The 19,646-nt window shown below is 37.0% G+C and overlaps 2 protein-coding genes across 3 annotated transcripts; both read right to left on the bottom strand.

Moving 5' to 3' along the window:
* Positions 1-146: 146 nt before the first annotated feature.
* fthl27 (ferritin, heavy polypeptide-like 27) lies at positions 147-1,479 on the bottom strand. Its single transcript, XM_056453668.1, has 4 exons — positions 1,200-1,479; positions 864-1,010; positions 605-730; positions 147-524 (listed from the first exon to the last, which is right to left on the bottom strand). The coding sequence occupies exons 1-4, from the start codon at positions 1,299-1,301 to the stop codon at positions 375-377; spliced, it is 525 nt and encodes a 174-aa protein (XP_056309643.1). The 5' UTR covers positions 1,302-1,479; the 3' UTR covers positions 147-374.
* A 1,226-nt stretch (positions 1,480-2,705) lies between these two features.
* On the bottom strand, positions 2,706-19,169 carry aldh16a1 (aldehyde dehydrogenase 16 family, member A1). 2 transcript variants are annotated; one of them, XM_056453666.1, is made up of 16 exons: positions 18,811-19,169; positions 17,611-17,710; positions 16,925-17,051; positions 16,100-16,257; positions 15,650-15,727; positions 13,065-13,411; positions 11,395-11,553; positions 11,150-11,306; positions 10,976-11,051; positions 10,783-10,888; positions 8,252-8,382; positions 5,243-5,410; positions 4,963-5,167; positions 4,692-4,877; positions 4,398-4,523; positions 2,706-3,109 (listed from the first exon to the last, which is right to left on the bottom strand). In XM_056453666.1, the coding sequence occupies exons 1-16, from the start codon at positions 18,895-18,897 to the stop codon at positions 2,936-2,938; spliced, it is 2,385 nt and encodes a 794-aa protein (XP_056309641.1). In that variant the 5' UTR covers positions 18,898-19,169; the 3' UTR covers positions 2,706-2,935. The 2 variants fall into 2 exon arrangements, with proteins under 2 accessions (XP_056309641.1, XP_056309642.1); XM_056453667.1 differs by having other exon boundaries at positions 16,925-17,048.
* Between the last annotated feature and the right edge of the window lie 477 nt (positions 19,170-19,646).

Here is a 19,646-nt window from a genome sequence, read left to right as displayed (position 1 = left end):
CTTTCATAGAGATTAATAATTACCCTTTTGAAGGGCAGACCAAACAGATTAACTATTAAATGAGAAAAGCAGGTTCAAACAGCTCCTCCATAAACTACCCTCTAATGTACCTTCAGTTTGTTGAAAAACAAAAGATGAGAAGTAAATTCAGCCAGAAATGTTTATTCATCAGATTCACAAGATGACCAACAAGTCAGTGCACATTCAATAAGCAAGGCATCAGCTAGATGACTAATTAAGCAAGGCAGGATCTTAAACATGAAGCCTCTAAATGTTAACCTCTTATAGATTTTACTGCGGGAGAACATGGATTCATGATTTAAGCACAGAGTACAACAGGAGGTTTGAGGACGCAGATGATCAGAGGTCTGTGTTTAGCTGTCCAGGGTGTGCTTGTCAAACAGGTACTCCGCCATCCTGTTGTTTCCAGCATCCATCTTGGAGAGGTTAGTGATGTGGTCACCAAGCTTCTTGATGGCCTCAACCTGCTCATCCAGGTAGTGAGTCTCCAGGAAATCACACAGCTGTTGGACAAGACATCAGAGAAGACGTTAAGACAATTAAAGTATTAAGGAGCAATGTACATTATGGACTATTAACTCACATGAGGGTCTCCCTTTTGAGAGGCGACTTTATGCAGGTCCAGCAGAGCCTGGTTGACGTTCTTCTCCAGCTGAAGAGCACACTGCATAGCAGTCAGTCCGTTGTCCCACTCATCGCGCTCAGGTTTCTGGAAAAACAAACAAGTCAGTGAGCACGCGACGCCCCTCCCCCTCCCCCTCCACTTTGAGCAGTTATATATGATTGTATCTCTCCAAAGTTTCTTTATTAAAACGCAAAAAGGAAAGAAGAAATGCGCTCACCTTCACGTCCTGAAGGACAATGCGTCCACCTCTCTTGTTCTGGAACTCCATGAATTTCTCAGCATGTTCACGCTCCTCCTCGCTGTTCTTCTTGAAGAACTTGGCAAATCCAGGAAGAGCCACATCGTCCCGTTTGAAGAAGAAAGCCTGTTGGTGAAAATATGGATTGCGAAAAATTAATAAACACGCAGAGCGACGTGATCGTTCACAGTTGATGGCGTCGTGAAATATGACGTTAGAGGAAGAGTAATATTTATATTATTTTAAAAAGTATGTACATAGTCAATACCATGAGGAAAAACATCAAAATGTGTTTAATTAATTTTTGATACTTACCATGGAGGTGTAGGTGTATCCAGCGTAAAGCTCCAGATTGATCATCTTGTTGATCAAAGCCTCGCAGTCGCGGTCGTAGTTTTGGCGAACCTGGGAATCCATTTCAGCCGATTTTTTGTTGTTTTATTATCAAAATGACGGTAAAAAAAATAATAAATATGAAATGTCAGATCTTCGAAGTGAAATCCCAGCGAGATCGAAGTTCCGTTCAATCACTGTTGAAGCAAGAACCTCTTCCAGATCTTCCTGAAGCTGTGAGTGAAATGAAGGAGCGCGTTCATCTTTTATACACTCACAACATGATGGCGTCAGTGGAACTAAAACCAGCCAATCAAATAACGAGCTGAACGAGGAAGTGGTCAAACAGTCAGCGGACAGCCAGTAGACATTCTAGACAATAGAGATAAGATTTCAACGTGTTTCCTTTTTTCATTATTAATAGCAAACTGAACCCAGCCAAAATGATTTGTCATTATAGGTTCAGTGTGACAAGTAAAAAAATAGAAGTAAATCCGATGTTATTTTGTTGATAACCAAACCGTATTTTACAAGACATGTACGGTCCTCCTAATCAAATATTGATCAGTAAACCTATTTCTAAGATTCCCATTAAAGCGATCCAAATAGAGAATGATTAAGCCGACTCTTGTTTTCACAACAAACATTTAAGGTTTAATCTTTAACTATTTACAGAAAGAATAAACTGACCCATTAACTTGGCTTATTGCTTTGGTCAAAGTATTAATGTTTATTGAAAGAGTAAAACGAGGTATGTGTTGGCTAATTTTCATTAATACGGCATTAAACTAAAATAGGCTATCTACGTTGAAAGTACAGTGTATAACATAGTAACAAATGTCACGGTGTGGTAAATATCATTTGACAGACTACTATAACAGCATATATGGAATACTGCATGTTTTCCACTTCATATTTCATAACAGCCTGCGGGTGCAAAGGTAATCTATCAGGTGACAGTGACTGAGCATTTTACTGTCATAAATTACACACGATGCTTGTTTGTGTCAGCAATAAAAGACGTAGACTCACAGGACGTGGATTTGCGCTGTCACTGTGACTCAGCAGTATTTCGCTGTTCACTTCTGCATTGACCTATGATGAGTAAGCGACTCCTAAACTTGAATAAAGGAGTGGAGTCTCTGTTTCGGCTTTGTAGTAAAACGTTTCGGCCTGTGTGGCGTGGCATTTAATTGACATACATTTTCCCAAAATAGCAGACTAGCCTTAGCCTATACTTTTTAAGTTTTTTTGTTTTTTTTTTACCAGTAGCTGTAATAAACATGTTAATTTTACATTTATGTAGCTTGCTCTCTCCTTCTCACTTACTAGCACTTTGTTACATTTTTCCCAACTTTTAAAATACATATCAGGGTGAAGCTGAAATTTACTTCAACGTTTTTACATATAAAAATAGTTTTATACAGTTATGGCTTCACTTTAACATTTTTACACTGGTGAAATCTTTTATTTTGAAATACATTAGACTTGTTATAACAGTTCTTTATTTGTCATAAAACAACCGTCTATCATGGGGAACAACAAAATATAATTTCCTTCTTTTACACAATGGTGAAAGTGAAAAATTTTAAAGTCTCTCCTACCCTTTCTAGTAATTCTACATAGTCTAAATAGCACGAGGAAGAAGTTCTCAGAAACAACTACCTGCACTCACAACTATAGGGACTCGTATTTCTTCTTAAAACTGAAAAGTGCTCTCATGCAGTTGGAATCCATATACTTTTCCAGACCACAGCCTTTCTCCAGAGCTCTTCTTGAAAAGACGGGTTTAAGTCGGTCCAGATTTTGCCTGCTTCCTTCTCCTCTTCCTCACAGTGTAGCCACAGACATTTAAGAGGACTGACACAGCAGTACTGAAGAAACTGACAGCCCTTAAAAGACAAGGTTATGATAATCAGATCAGTGCTGACACAACAATTTCCTTGTTCAGAGAAGCCAAAATAAACAGTAGTCATCTTTGCTGAATCATGTCCTTCCCAAGGACACAGAGTTCCCACGGGTCATTATTAAAAGGTCTGTACAACACCTTGTAGCACTTTTACATTTGTTTGTATCTGTTTATCAAAGTGCTTTGTTTTCAATACCATATTTCAGGGATTCCAAAACTTTTCAGCTCGCGACCCCCAAGATAATAATGCCAGTGACTCACAACGCCCCAATATCCTCTGGGGTGGTTATAAATATACAAACATGCACACACCAATAGGCCCAAATCTATTTTTGATTTAATTTTGGAGAACGCCACTCGGAGACCTCCATGTTCAGTTTTGGCCTGTATTTATTTTTGATATACGCGAGTACCGTATAGGTGTCAGAAAGTTTAACCTGGTGCCATAACATCAACCTTCTGCATCTGAAACTATTGCTGCGTTTTTAATATAACGTAAAGACCACAGGGGTCACAATCTAATGGGGGGAAAAAAACAACAACATGTAAATAAAAAGCCATTAGCATGTCGTTAATGTACTACTAACATTGACTACTATTTTTGTCTTCTGTAGATTATGGATAAAGTATGGTAATTATAAGAGTTTAATAAAAGGAATTTGATCTTTGGAAATCACCAAGCGAGCCATCTTCATTGTCCCGCGACCCATCTGGGTGGTCCCAACCCCCATTTTGGGACCCACTGCCATACTTCATCACATGGTTTCACATCTGGTACTATGATTAGGCTATAAAACCATCAGCTGGTAATCCAAAGCCAAATGCAGTCATTAGATTGTACTTGTTAACCTAACATGTCAGGATAATATGCATTTTAGGAGCTTTGGCTTCAAAATGACCACTTTAAAGGCAGAAAAAACAGTAAATGACAGAAAAACTAAGTGTAAAATATGAAACTATTATCAAGCTATAAAATATGGCAGAGGGGGCACTTTGCAGTCACGCAAACAGCAAGTACTTTAGTTTTTTTAAAGTATCCATTGTTTTTATTATAGTGGCTATTAAAGTCATGTGGGTAAAACCATTTTACTATTATGCAAAGCACAACAACAGGCTGTTTTTCCATTAATTATACATCATAAAAATTCAGCTTTTTAGACTGTGAATGTCAGGGAAAGGTTAGAGAATTTTAGTATTTGGCTTAGAGACTTTGTTTTTTTTTCTTTGGTTGCATTTTGCTAAATACTTTTCTTCATTTTGTTTCCCCTTACCTCTTTACTTCCCCAATACCAAATGCCTTGAATCACGCTGTGGTTAGCAAGTGCCTGGGTCAGCTGATCCCTCCCTCCTGTTATTATACTGACCAGACCGCCAGGCAAATCAGAGGCCTGCATGACCTTTAAACAAACAAAAAAAAAAAACAGAAGATGAATACATAGGCCAAAAAAAAATAGAAATGTGGAGATTTATAGTGAACACTGAGCGTTAATGGTGGCCATCTGATAATTTGAAGTGTGAAGTGCTTTAAACACATGCAAAAATATGTCTATATGAAAACAACAAACCTGTATAAATTCGAGTGCTGGAAGAGGGTATTTTTCACTTGGCACCATGATAACAGCATTGCCCATAGCAACAGCTGCCCCAAGCAGAGACACCAGAGAGAGCAGTGGTTTGGAGTTGGGGAGAATCACTCCTAGCACTCCTATAGCCTCTGGAGTGGACAGGGCAGAGCCAGACTGGGGTGGGAACTTTAATAACACAGACACATAATTAAAACCTAAAAACAAAATCTAAGGTTATTCATATATTTAATCCAGCACTATTTATTCTTACAGGAGTTCCACCCTGCTCTTTATCACAGCGTGCAGCCCAGTCAGAAAGCTTGGAGATGCTAAGCTCCACCTCTTTCTCTGCCTCTTCCAATGGAATTCCAGTTTGAGTCTGGATTGACACAGCCAAGTCCCGCCTCCTCTTATCCAGACTGTCAGCTAGTGAATACAGAGACTGAGAGCGTGCAGCCGGGCTCTTCTTCATCCACCTGTAAACATGTTCTGTCACTATTTTCCATCAAACATGTGTTTTTATCCCATAGCTACCTTCCAAATGCTCTTACCCTGCCTGGACCTTAATGGCGGCCTCAACTGCGTTCCGGACATCCTTCCTGCCTCCATCTGGGCAGTGGGCCAGTACAGCGCCTCCAGGGGCCAACACTGACCTGCTAGAGCCAGAGTCTGCTTTTCGCAACTGACCACCTACTAACTGTGAGTAAAAGCGAGGGACACTGTGAGAGAAACAGAAAGAGAAACTCATCACAGAAGAAATCAGGAGTAGCAGTTTCTACCATTTATCTGCTGGAAGCAATAACTGACAAATATTTATAATAAAAAAGGTATGGAATAATGATACAGTAGGAAGACAAATTATCATATGCATTTGTTTATATGACAAAACATGTGTTTTTCACCGAGAAGGTTCATACAGATTCCAAAGGCAGACATTAAGGCCCCGTTTACACTAATACGTTTTCGTTTTAAACCGCATAAGTTTGGTTAAGGTTACACCATCCGTCCACACTACCCCAGAGTTTTTGAGTGCCGAAAACTGAGCTTTTTGAAAATGCAGAAGAGGCCATTTTCATTTTAAAAAGCTTCTGCTCCGTGTTAGTGTGGATGGGGAAAATGGAGACATCTGAAAACAGAGGCATGGCTGCAGACATTCGCTGATCTGATTGGGGCCTTTTCCTCAATATCAAGTAGCCTAAACAAAGTTCAGTCCTGCATCCTCTCCTTGTAAGTTCAGACTTTGCATGTTTGATGTGGAAAACAAACTCCCGAGGACACAAAAGGGAACAAAGTATAGTTTACACCCTCATTCACATCACCCTGGCTATGTTGCTTCACTATCTTAACAATAAAATGAAAACATGATATAGGGAACTGCCTATTTTCATTTTGATATTAGCAACTGAACAGACACCAAACATGTTGAGGTGTCTTGTAGCCACATATTTATATGACCGTCATCTTCACTGTATGCATATTTATAACAAAACCTAGCCTATAACATTATTGCCACCTTTAATTTTTATTGAAAATACCACACATTCCCTCTTACTTGCTGATTATCAGTTTTAATAATCAATAATGGCCATTATAACAGTATAATGTACATTAAGACTATACAATGTAGGAAATAAAGGCAAGCAATCAGTCAATGTGCAGAATCAGTGTACGCGGTTACATTAATTAATAGCCTCTATTAACTTATCATTGCGCTCTGCCAAGCCATGTTACCTGAGAACAAGTAATAGATTCAAAACACCAAAGCTGGGGAATATATTGTTAGATTTAAGCAACAAGATGAATTAAAAATCACGTTTAACAAATATAGTGAGAATAGTCCAGCGGTAGATCCTTGATAAACAGTCCGACGTGCACAGCTCTCATATGGGTAGATGGGCTCAAAGCACACTGCAGTGCATGCCAGAGTGTGTGTGTGTGGGGTCATGTGACATGTGTTTTCAGCAGTATAGTGTGGACGCAGAGCTGTTCTGAAACGCTAGTGTGAATGTGGATCATTTTCATTCTAAAATGCCATTTTAAAACTTAAATTTATTAGTGTAAACGAGGTCTGATAAGATCAGGGCCTGGTTAATATGTGGACTTTGGGGTGGGGGTTACGATGTGGTCACATGTTGATTGGACAGAGTGAATGTCTATTTGGGCTTTGGTCAGATCGTCAAGAAAGATACAAAATAGATGGTAAACTTCGCTCTGCTTCGTTTCCTGCTCTGCTCCGGAGGCTATCTTCTCTGGCTCTACTGCTATCAGGCTCTCTTTGGGGCCTACTCACTGCTCTTTGTCTCTCTCACCCACTCTCTCCCTCTCTCTTTCTCTCAAGTAACTTTATTTTACATTTAAACTGCGCACAATTGATATAATGTTTTTATCATTCCATGTTTTATCATTTTAGACAGTAATTTATAACTAATTTGGTTGTGACCCTAGAGAATTACTGTTATTGAATCATTTAATTTCCTTTGATTTAACATCAATACTTAATTGCTCCCTTTTGCAATACTATACTACCACATAATAGCAACACTCACCCACACTTTTAGCTATTATAACTGCCCTTATTAACATGATTGCAGAAGGATGGTTTGACTAGAATGTAGAGTTTTTTTTTACCATCATACTGATAACATTTTAGTCATTCAGCAAAACTACAGTTCAAACCGCTGTAGTTAGAATCTCATTCTTACAATACAGTAACACTTAAAAAACACTTTTGAGGCTGCAGAACTTCATACCAGAGAGAAATATTGTATATTTAAATTACAAAGTAAAATCAGTGATTACAAATTTTGAATCTGGCTACATTTTGTTATTTGATTTACTTGTCCTGTACTGTTACTACAATTTTTCTGGCTCTATTTTTGGTGTCCTGTAGGTAAAAAGAGTTTTTAATGGCAAACCATTAATCCTATTTCATTGTGATCCTCAAGGGTAATAGAGGAAGTATGACTAAGTATAATAAACTAGTAGAGGAAGCTGCTCAGAGAATACTTCCAGCAACTGCATGATTTATTTTCAGATAGAGGGTTTCAGACTTCCTGCTGTTGGTACAGTTACAATACTCTAACATATAATGATTTTTTTTTTTTGCATAGGGTTATTCTGTGTTAAGACTACCAAATATATCACATCTTCATTTTCATTTTTTCTCTTTTAAATTTGTCTTTAATATTTTTCTATAACATATAAATTTGGGTGTACTAGTTTTTGGACCGTTATCGTAAGTTCTTTTGTTAGATAAGCTCCAGATTTGGCTTCAGTACTGACTAATCTAATGTATAGGCACAAATATAATATTGTAGAGCTTTCTATTAAAAATATGAATTTAATATTACATATATGTACTTATATATGCTGAGCATTGTATACGGACCACAACACCTTTTGTTTTTGACTGCTAAAATCACTTGTCACAATGCAGTATTGCATGTATGAACTCAGCTGACTGTCAGTCACGTTGACTGTTCAGGAGGTCAGTGTATTCCTTAAATGTTTATTTCCGAAATTATCTAAAAACCTATATCCATTTCTCACAATACACCCACCTGGAAGGGTCAAATACTTCAGGTATAATGAATTTGCTTGGTGCACAGCCAAATTCAGCGTAGTTGACTGAGCAGGGACTGGAGCGTGGGAGTGAGGGCGAAAGCGAAGGCCGAAGGAACTGATACAGACCCTACAGAGGAACAGAAACTGCTGTTAGAGTCAAGATTACACACTAAGACCATTCAACCAATCAGAAATATAGTAGAAAAAACAAAAAGAACAGAAACAAAGGCCGCAAAAGCCCACTCTGTGATATGTCACAAGTGTCCCAACAAGTGACGTGTCCCAAGCACGTGATATGTCACTTGGGACACACTGGCATTTTTGGTGCACACATATTAGGAATCAGGGGCCGATTGCACAAGCAGTGGTAAAGTTAAAACGTAGCTTAATTGTGACTTAAAGGGACACGAAGTTACAATTATGCACTACTAAATATTTCTGTGTTGCACCATTTTATTTAGTTTAAACGTAATGCTATGGCAGCTTCCCCCCATTTATAATGGTAGAAAAGAGATGACTGTGAGATTAGTTTACATTGAGAAACTCACGATCATATTAAAGAATGGCCTTCCTCTCCTCAGCTTTATTTTCCTCCCAAATTCTTGCATTTCTTTCGGTTTGTGAAAGAGTTTAATTTTGTTTCAAGGAACAAAAGTGAACAAAAAGTGTTTTGTGTTAATTGTATCCATCAACTAAATCAATAATTTCTTCATGACTGAGTTTTATTCCTTCCCTGCTCTTTTCAATTCAATTCAGATCATCTATATTTGTATAGCGCTTATACAATGTGGATTGTGTCAAAGCAGCTTCACATAAAAGGTCACAGTAAATAGGAACAGTGTAGTTCTCTTTCACGTGTAGGAAATGAATTTTTAAAAAAAAAGTTTAGTTTTAATAACTTCATGTGTATTTCACATGCATTCAAGGCTCGTGATGGAGGTGTGTGCGTCATCTGTTATAGTGACTAACTGTTATGTGTTATGCACTATAAAAATGTCATTTATCATTTAATTTTCATAGGACAGTTATATATAGGCGCATTAGTTGCAGAATTCTAAAGCAGTTTAACGATTTAAATGCTGTTTATTGGAAATTAAGTCATTCAATGTAACTACGCATGACTTTACGGAGAGCTTATGACCTGCTAACTACGGTTTGCCTTAGGAGCATGTGGTGCAACCGAAGTAAGAACAACTTTTGTTACAAACTAGCTAGTAGTTACTGAGCCTCTAGTATAGACTTTACGTTCCAGTTTAAAAAAGAACTTACAAACAGCTGGTGCAACCCTACCCTGTTCATTTGGAAAATGCTAATGTTTGTTGAATGCATGTCTGCTTTAAAAATAATGTAGTAACCATTTACTGAATTTATTGAGTTTTTATTGAATTTAAAAAATAATAATAATAATTTTAATAGTCATAACAAACTGAAGTTCTTGGCACAGCAACTCAAACACACAAGAACAAAGTACATGAAAAAAACTGTAATAAATAATAATAATTTATTAAAATAATAATAATATAAATAAATAAATATTAAAATATTAAAAATAATATTTATTTTATAAATAATAAAATAAATAGATTTAGGTTGTTACAATTCAAGTATTTGGAATAAATCCTCAATATATGCCAGGAATGGTCTCCAAACTTTAAATCTATTATTTGAGCCTTGGGTGCAATATTTGAGTTTTTTTAGCTTTAGATTTCTCCTTTTCTACCCATTTAGTGGTTTAGTTGACTTCCAGTGCAGAAGTATAAGTCTTTGGGCCAACAAATAAAGAGAAAGCTAATGCATTTAACTGACCTGCTGGTAGTGCAAGGTTTTCAGGTGTCACACCAAATATTGCTATTACCACAGATTTACGTAAAAGTCTCAAAATGGTCCCAAGGATGGACACGTTCAGAACATATGGCCCAAGCTAGCCTCATCTCTGTTGCACCTAGAACATGTTGCATCAATTTCTGGGAATATTCTTAACAATTTGCTTTTAGAAAAGTGCAGCCTATGAATTATCTTAAATTTGCTTAATAGTTGATTGCCAGACTGCCTCTAGGACTTTATTTCCCAAGTCATCTTTCCACTGTTTCTTAAAAGAAATCTAAAGACGGTGCGGAATCAGACTGTACACTTTTGATATCAGAACTCCCTCAGATGCACTAAAGTCAAAGATGTCCTCAATCCAGTTGCTTATGGGAGGAGCTGAAAGTGTACCAATTAAAAATGCTGTAAACTGGCTCTAATGTGAAGATAATCATATTCATAATAATTAAAGTGTCAATGTCTACGTACAGTATTTTGAACCTTGCATTACAGTGTTTTCTGTGGTCGCTCTTTGAAAACAGACAAAAAAATTCTAAATACAGAGCAAAATAAGACTAGCATCCATTCATTTAGCCACCATCAACACAATTGTTGTGCCATGGTTAATAAAAACATCAAAAACCTCTGTGAATACAATCCAACAGTGTCACATGGATGGAGGATTAAAGTAACTCAGAGTTGGCAAAAGAACAGAAAAAGTGACCTCTCTGCCTCCATCGGTGCAGTTCCCGCTGTCCCTCCGTCCGCACAGAGGCAGTGCAGGGTCCATTACAGAATGACAATTCACCCACACCGAGCCTACATTTAGACTAGACATAGAAAAGAGAGGAAAAAAAATAAAGGAAGGAAAAGAACAGATCAAGACAACTGACAGACGTCCAAACAAGTGACCAGACCTTTTTGCAGACTCCAAAGCCAGAGTCAAATCTTCAGTCCAGATGGATGCAGCCTGACCATGTGGACTGTGATTTCCTACACACAACCCCAAAGAGAGATAATATAAGAAATTTGTACACGCATTAAAAAATGAAAACATATTCTTCATCTAAATTAATTAATTTCAGCCTCACCGAGAGTTACCCCCTCAGCAGAGCTCCTGAAGGTTATGAGGGGCAGCACAGGGCCTGGAGGAGGTGAAATCACAGACTCGCAGGAGGGAGCCAGTCCACAGAGAACAGTAGGAGGATAGAGACCCCCAGTGGAAGAAGGTGGACATGACTGGATCAGCTGCAAAAGAGAAACAACAACAAAATGCTGTTGCAATATCTATGCTGATATGTTTGGTGCTGAGCTCTCAATGTAAACATTAACGCACTGTTGCCCCCTGCTGCTCAGCCTCCTGAACTGCAGCATCTATAATACTCCTGTCAGTCTCCGTGACAAGAGGAATGCCTTTCATCCCAGCCATTCTGATCTTCAGCCTGGCCACAACACTGTCCAGCACAGATTCCTGCACACAGAGCACCCACTGGAACTGGAGAAGGGAAAGAGAGAAACAGGAAAAGAGATAAATATTGTATCTCTTCTGAATGTTTATCTTTTTATGATTCTATTGCAGTGGTTTTTAATCTCAGAGCACCCCACGTGGACTTTATGGGTACTGCAAGAGAGCTGGCAACGTTTTTTATTTTTATTTTTAAAATTACAGTCATTTAAAACATGCTAAACTATGATTGTAAAAGAAAAGAGAGTGGGAAACCAGGACACATGAGAAAATGTACAATTTGATATATCCAGTTTTTCTGGATATGTACTGGGTTTATGTACTAGATGGACTGGGTTTTCTAGGTATGTGTTAGGTACACTACCTGACAAAAGTCTTGTCACCTATCCAAGCTTTAGGAACAACAAATAATAACTTGACTTCTAGATGATCATTTGATATCAGAAGTGGCTTATATGAAAGGCAAAGGCCTGTAGATTACACTTATTTTACTAAAATAAATATTCATGCCTTGATTTTTATTATTATTTAATTAGGACAGTAAAGTCTGACTTTGCTGAGTCAAAAGTCTTGTCAATTAACAGAAATAATAGAATATAAAGTTATGGTGCAGTGCAAAAAGAATTATTATTGTGTATGACTCCCATGAGCTTGGACATATGAATCCATACAGCTCTGCAATGACTCAAATAACCTATTAATAAAGTCATCTGGAATGGCAAAGAAAACATTTTTGTTCTTCCAGAGTACATCAAGATTCGTTGGATTCATCTTCAATGCTTCCTCCTCCATCTTACCCTAGACATGCTCTATAATGTTCATAACTGGTGACAGGGCTGGCCAATCCTGGAACACCTTGACCTTCTTTGCTTTTAGGAACTTTGATGTGGAGGCTGAATGCAGATTCCAGTAGGTCTGCTGGGGTATTTGTGATGATTGGGATGCAGTTCAACAGATGATTCATCAGAAAAATCAACCTTCTGACACTTTCCCAAATGATCAACAAGAAGTCAAGTTATTATTTGTTGCTCTTAAAACTGGGATAGATGATAAGACCTTTGTCAGGCAGTGTACAGCGCATTTTTATTTTTTTCAGAAAAGGACAAATTAACAAATGTTTTAATTCGTTGTGACTAAAAATCAAGGTTATTCCAACAAATATTGCTTTTTCAACTCTTCTAAAGTTAAAATAGTAATACTGTGTTGTCTAAAATGAACATCAGCTATATCAAGTCAAAAAAAGGATTATTTTTGTTATTCTGACCAATCATTTTATGCTTTAAATGACATAAAATGCTTTTAATAATTTTATTTTAAATGTGGAAGAAATGGAATCAGTATTTTGCAGAACAAAACCAAATGGACACAGATGATTTCTGAACTAAAGATTGGAGTAAGTGCAAAAAAAATATGTTTTTCCAGCAATTAAATAATGTATATTACAAAAAAAATGTACATTTTTTTAAAAATAGTTTTTACTCTTGAAGCTTGAAAAGTCTTAATTATTCCAACATTTTGTCTGATACTGTATATTTTCTTACATCTCTTTTCTTCTTGAAGACCAGCTCTATCACTCCATCCACAGCACTGTCAAGGTCTGCTGATTCAAAGATGATGAAAGGACACACAGAGCTGGATGACAGAGAGAAAGTCATCGGGACGCCCCAGCCAGCCGCTGCTTTAGCCACAGCTTCTCCAGTCTGTCTGCATCCACTAAAGGTCAGGTAGTTCACTTGTGGGTTTTGAGCCACTTTGGCACCCAGTGATGTTTCACTGCCCGTCAACACATTCAGCACTCCGGCAGGCATTCCAGCCTCCATAAAGAGCTGAGCCAACAGGAGGCCAGGAAGAGAGGTAGTCTTGCCAGGCACCACAATAACAGCATTGCCTAGGAAATAAATAGGTATAGCAGGTTAATAAATCACGTTTGGCCCACAGCTGGTTTGTTAATTAATTTTTTAAAAAGTGGTTCATTTAATCAGTTATAAGCAGGGTTATTATGGGTAACTTAAAGTTTCTTTACATAAATAAACGTTAAAGTAAATAGAATATTAAAAAGTAGGGCTGGGTGGTAAAATCGATATCTGTATTTACTGACCGAACACCATTGTCAATATCGATTATAAAAAAAAGTTTGGTATGAAGTTTCGGTATGAAGCGCTGAAGTTCTATTAAAATGTGGCTGCTGAGCGAGTGCCTTGAAAGACATGCCTTAGCTAAGCTTAGGGTGTAAGTTTTTCATTTCCAACATGCACGACGCGAACAAGGGAGCGATGTGCACATGGTTAGCAAGCAGCACGCACACGACGCATGCGCATTTTCCAGTAAATGCCCTGAGCGCACCGGGAATCATGTAAGTAGAACTAACCAATCTGCTTCACACTTTGTATGGAATATACATATTTCAGTAACGGCAGACTAAACACCGTAGACAAACACAGCGCATTCAAACACAGCCGTGCTTTTTACTTTTCTCCATAAACTTGCATCGGAGCTGCAGCAATGGTTTGTCTGTTTGTCATCCTCTGAGAAAACAGTCGCCTAGTTATGAGAGACACCATAGAAAATTAAGGAAAGCACGCGCTCGCACTTGTCACTTCAGGTCAAAATAACAACACATGTGAAAATGAGTGCTGTATAGCAGCAGTGTAGAGTAAATAAAAAAGGACGTCGCCACAGTGGCTTTTTGGTGTCTTTTCTTGTGCATCTCAGCCCTTAGCACCCCATCTGAGTTTGTTGTTTAATGTAGTAATGTTGCAGTATGTATTTGAATAATGATGGCTGGTTCTTTTACTTGAAAACTCAGATTTGATTATCAAATGTTTTGTTTGCAGATTTTGAGTTTTACTGTATCATTATTAAATCACACCTTACAGATGTTGTTCTACCTTTACCATTGCACACACCCTTTACCATTTTGTAACATTTTATATTCATCAAGTTTAAGAGTCTTTTTAACACTTATGTTTATTTTATTATAAAGAGATCAGATATTTGTTTAAATATATTTTTTTACTATTAAATCTATTTGACTTAGTAATGTTGGTAAATTAAAATAAAGTGGTTAATAAAGTAAATCCTGATATACCTAAATGCATTGTTAAAAAATATTTAATTACTATTGATATCGAATGATATGAAACATGATAATTGTTTTTGCAATATCGCCCAGCCCTAATAAAAAAACTGTAATTACCTAAACTGAAATTAACAATAAATACAATTATTTCACACAAAAAAAATAATAATAAATGCAAAAACACCAAAATACCAAAATAAATCTTTATGACAGGATAGTATTTTAGGAAGGAAGTAAAAATGTAGATAAAGTGGGATGGGAATGGTCTGCAATCTTGGACTCAAACTCGGGACACTAGAACCCTAATATTGGAGCACTGCAAGAGGCTATCGGCACCAAGTGACAAAATGTTTTTAAAGAAAACTACAATAACAAAATAAAGTTAAATATATTTAATTTAGCTAGTTGCAATGGAAAAACTCAATGAGAATACTGAAAAATCTGAAGTAAAAGTCAATAATCATTCACTTATCAAATTATTTTACAAAGTTTTTTTTAATAATGCATTTATTAAAATTTTAGGCAATACAGATTACACAAACAAGTGAAGAGAACAGGGGGGAGGGGGAATTGTAATTGTAATAATAATAGTTAAATTCAACAAAATAAAAAATAAGGGGTCAATATAATTAGAGATTTTGCATATTCATTTAAATCAACCCTCTGATGAGTATGCAGGTTATGTTTAAACCCATATGCAACAAAAATGGATCCCACTTCTCATGAAATCAAACACCTTTGCCGTGTAAAACACAAATTAAGTAGTCCAGTGGTACATGTTCAAGTATTTCCCTGTGCCATACAGATATTGTAGGAGTTTTGTCTTTTATCCAGTCCTTTCACAAAGTTTTAAAGAAAATAAAAAATAAAAACTTACAATTTTAATCTAAACCTAAAATAAAAAAATTGTATTAAGTGTAAATATACAGGGGAAATGTTTTTATGTGCATTCATTTTTAATTCTATGCAGTATATGAAACTCAGATACGTTTCTTTATGCATGATAATGTCTGTTGAGAAGAAAGTGTCTAAATGAGAAAGACTCACCCATAGCTAGAGCTGGCAGAACTTTTAGCAGAAGAAAGTAGACAGAGCAGTCATCTGACACAACCACCGTCACAACACCTTATGGATAGAGCAAGACATGATATCAGACTCACAACAATCCTGCATATATTCGCAAAAACGTAATTTACACAATCCTCCCTTTATTGATTAAAGGGCTAGTTCACCCCTAAATTACGACGTACTCACTCTTGACTTGTTCCAAACATGTTTATATTGAAAAAAGGAAACCTGTAACCATACTTTCAAAGTAAATGTTCTTCCTATTATAGATGTCATTGGTCACAGGTTTAAAACATTCATCAAAATATCATATATAGTGTTCAACAGAACTCATGATGACAGAATTGTCACTTTTGGGTGAACTATATCTTTAAGTTGTGCATGTCATACTCTTAGACATGCGTAAATAAATGAACATGCTATGCATACCCTGTGGGCTCCACTCAGGCATGAGCGTGTCTCGTAGCTGAGCCCAGCTGGCATAGTATTGGGCCAGTCGAATGAGCACCGCAGGAGAGGTAGAAGACTGAGAGAGCTCACACACCTCCGATACACACTGACTGTGTCTCTGCAGAACACTCGGCACCCTGGAGCAGAGACATACACATCAGCAACACTGTGAGGCATTATGTTCATTCATGACACAATGTTGAGTAGGGTGACCATATTTCAGTTTGCACAAATAGATGGTGAGAGGGGAGGAAGGGGGTTTGCAAATACTTGATAAATGCACTAAAACAATGAAAATATTTCTTCTGAAATCCAATACAGAAAGTAATAACCAGCTTTCCATAAAAATTTTGGTCTTCAATAATGGAATAGTAACAGACCATTTTTTTTTACTTTACCTTTTACAAGACACTGTAAAGTAAGTAAAAAATAAAATAAAAAATCAGTTAAAAAAAAAAAAAAATTCCACTATTTCACTTTTGCGATATTCAAAAATCATGTGTGCTATAGACAAAAAAGTGCTACTCTCTCTCTCGGCTGTTGCTTTGGTGCTGAGATATTTAGACGTACTGGCCAGTGTTTGAATCCTTACATAACCAACCAACACAACAATGTGTGGCCTAAAGTGAATGATAAAATTATTGCAAAAAATGCATACAATTAATGATGACTATAGAATGCAAAAGTCAAGTCCCAGACATTTACAAATCCCAGCTAGATGCATTCATTTAGTCCCAAACAGAGGACATGTCCAGGGGGGAAAAGGACATATGGTCACCCTAATGTTGAGGAAAGCTGTAGTACTTGAGTAAGACTTTGGCTCTTTGGTAGCAGCTCAGTTGACTCCAGGTTTTGAAGCCTGCAGCTGCAGAGGAGACAGCAGACACAACATCCTCAGCTTGAGCACAAGCAGTGCTGCAGACCACTGCTGCTGTAAAGACAAAGGAGGAGGAGAATTTGTGTTATTGTTGTATAGTAGGCATGGGACGATAACCGTTTTCAAGGTATAAAATGGTTTGGAAAAGTCAAGGTTTTAAAACCTCCAGAATTTTCTGCTATATTGTTCTTACCATATATGTAAGATTTTTTATTTACGCATTTTTTCCTTTTCTTTTTTTTAGGACAACAGTATCTCCAGCAGAAAAGATCTCTAAAAATGCAATTTTAAATCGCAATGAAAGTTGTGTTTTTGAAATAAATGAAGACAGCAGAAGTCAATGATTCATTTCAATTATTTAGCCTGACATATTTTCTGCTCCAAAATATTATAAATGTTTCTCAAAATAAAATACATTGTGTTCAAATGGGAAACTAGTCCTTGCTTTTTACCCAGACAATTAAAAAGAATAGATATTAGAGCAGTAATCACTATAGCGTGAAACCGTGATAATTTTATCTAAGGTTATCATACCGTCAGAATCTGACACTGGCCCATGACTATTGTATAGTAGATGGGATAACAGATAAACACCTCAGGTAATGGCCTTCACCTTTAGAATCAGTCACATCCTGGGTCTGTCTGTCTGCAGGACAGGAAAATGTCCCATCAATGAAGAAGCCAAGAGTGCGAGAGTGTTTCTCCAGCCAGGACTGAGGAAAGAAAATAACATGCAGAAAAATTTCGATCACACATGACCGACTTCAAGGGCATTACGGTGGCGCAGTGTGTAGCATGATCACCTCACAGCAAGAAAGTCGCTTGTTCTAGCCTCGGCTGGGTCAGTTTGCATTTCTGTGTGGAGTTTTCATGTTCTCCCTGTGTTCGCGTGGTTTCCTCCAGATGCTCTGGGTTCCCCCAAAGACATGTGGTATAGGTAAATTGGGCAAGCTAAAATTGTCTGTAGTGTATGCATGTGAATGAGTGTGTATCAGTGTTTCCCAGTGATGGGTTGCGGCTGGAAGGGAATCCGCGGTTCATTACATTGTGGCGCCCCCAGATTAATAAAGGGACTAAGCCGAAAATAAAAAATTGAATGACTGGCTTCAAATTGACCAGTTCGAATTGAATTAATTTGAAAATTCTAGTTTCTCTATTAAGTGTGTGGTTAACTACACATGTGTTTGATTTGAGTAAACAGTGTTCCACCTCTCCAAGAACCAATAGACTGTCTTTGTGAAGTTTTCAGTAGATCATTCATTGAATAGATGGCTCTCAGAAAAATACATGAACAGCTAACCCTGCTGAACTTTGCTCACACAACTTATCCATTTTAGCTTACAAAAAGAATTAGAAATGATTTAATACAAACTAAACGCAATTAATTCTAATTCCAATCTATAATCAGTGATACAAAACTAACATTTACAGCCTCAAGTCACCCATTACTTTAAATGGCAAAAGAGTACATTATCTGAATGGTGACTGAAGCTGTCAGTTTGTAACCTTTTGCCTTACATTTACCTCAGAACGATACATTTGTTTGGAAGGTTATAATTACGTACACATCTGCATTAGGATTTTTATAAAGTGATCTTTACGAATCTGTTGCTAACTTTACTGAACTACATTTCCTCTGAGACAAGCTTTTTTTTTCTAAGAAGACCACCAGCATCTTGTCACATGCTTTTCTCGTGAGCTGCCATATGCATCCTATTGTAGCGTACTGTCACATGTAAACCATTTATACATTAGGTGGAAATGTACAAAAAGACACATTTAGGAAACAAAGTTATTTCCCATAGCGCTTTACCTGTGCAGTTGCAGTGCTCGTGCTGGACGGTCCATACTCCATAGTCTGAAAGATGTCGTGCACAGTTTTTGTAGAAACACCAGCCATAACAAAATAAAACTATAGAAATAATAATTGGTCCAGACTTTTGAGGTAAATGTCAATCCTAAATGAAAAAGATAATACGTGGTGTGCAGTGATTGTATCACTTAAAAACTGTAAGCTAAAGTAGAAAGTGCAAAGCTGTCGAGTAAACAGGACAACAAGAAGGAATAGAGAACAGTCGATTGCAGAAAAAAAATACGCAAATAATAAAGTTCCACAATCTCAAAGCAGCACTCAGCTTGAGTGCTTGCGTCCACGCTGTTATTTCTTCCTGGGTTCTAATATGTTGCCAGATCGTGCAAGAGAATCAAGCACTCTGCAAATACGTTCTCGCAGGCTAAACATGACGAGCCTTGCTTTTTACTATTTATGGCAATTCCTGGATTCAATATAGCCTAGAAAATAAAAATGACACATTACTTAAATAACCTATATGTTAAGCTAAACAAAACATTAAGCAAAAACGCATATTTACATTATATTGTTGCGCTATATATTTTAAAAATAAATTATATATAGGAAAATATATGTTTGATGATAAAGAAAACATCCTCTAATTCATGCATTCTCACAAGCAAATTTATGAACAAAACATCTCACGGAGGATTAAAGTAAGCAGACATGGCAACACTGACTTCACGTCAAACCCCTCTTTAAACATGCTATTGGTCGACAGTCTAAGAACAGTTTATTCTTTAAAAACTTAATAAACCATTACTAATGTCGGCTTGCATTGCTTGTAAACATCATTA

This window comes from Danio aesculapii, chromosome 3 (assembly GCF_903798145.1).
Source record: "Danio aesculapii chromosome 3, fDanAes4.1, whole genome shotgun sequence".
Classification (NCBI taxonomy): domain Eukaryota; kingdom Metazoa; phylum Chordata; class Actinopteri; order Cypriniformes; family Danionidae; genus Danio; species Danio aesculapii.
Note: the sequence above shows the minus strand (reverse complement) of the source record. Positions and strands in the feature narration are given on the sequence as shown.

Bases quoted from the DNA above. Each gene is read 5' to 3' on its own strand.
- fthl27 (XM_056453668.1), bottom strand. From the start codon at position 1,301: ATGGATTCCCAGGTTCGCCAAAACTACGACCGCGACTGCGAGGCTTTG. The intron at 1,011-1,199 runs GTAAGTATCAAA...TTTCACCAACAG, and splicing joins GATACACCTACACCTCCATG to GCTTTCTTCTTCAAACGGGA. The intron at 731-863 runs GTGAGCGCATTT...TTGTTTTTCCAG, and splicing joins TTGTCCTTCAGGACGTGAAG to AAACCTGAGCGCGATGAGTG.
- aldh16a1 (XM_056453666.1), bottom strand. From the start codon at position 18,897: ATGGCTGGTGTTTCTACAAAAACTGTGCACGACATCTTTCAGACTATG. The intron at 16,258-16,924 runs GTACTACAGCTT...TCTCTGCTCCAG, and splicing joins AGAGCCAAAGTCTTACTCAA to GGTGCCGAGTGTTCTGCAGA. The intron at 5,411-8,251 runs GTGGGTGTATTG...TTTCTCTCACAG, and splicing joins GAAGTATTTGACCCTTCCAG to TGTCCCTCGCTTTTACTCAC.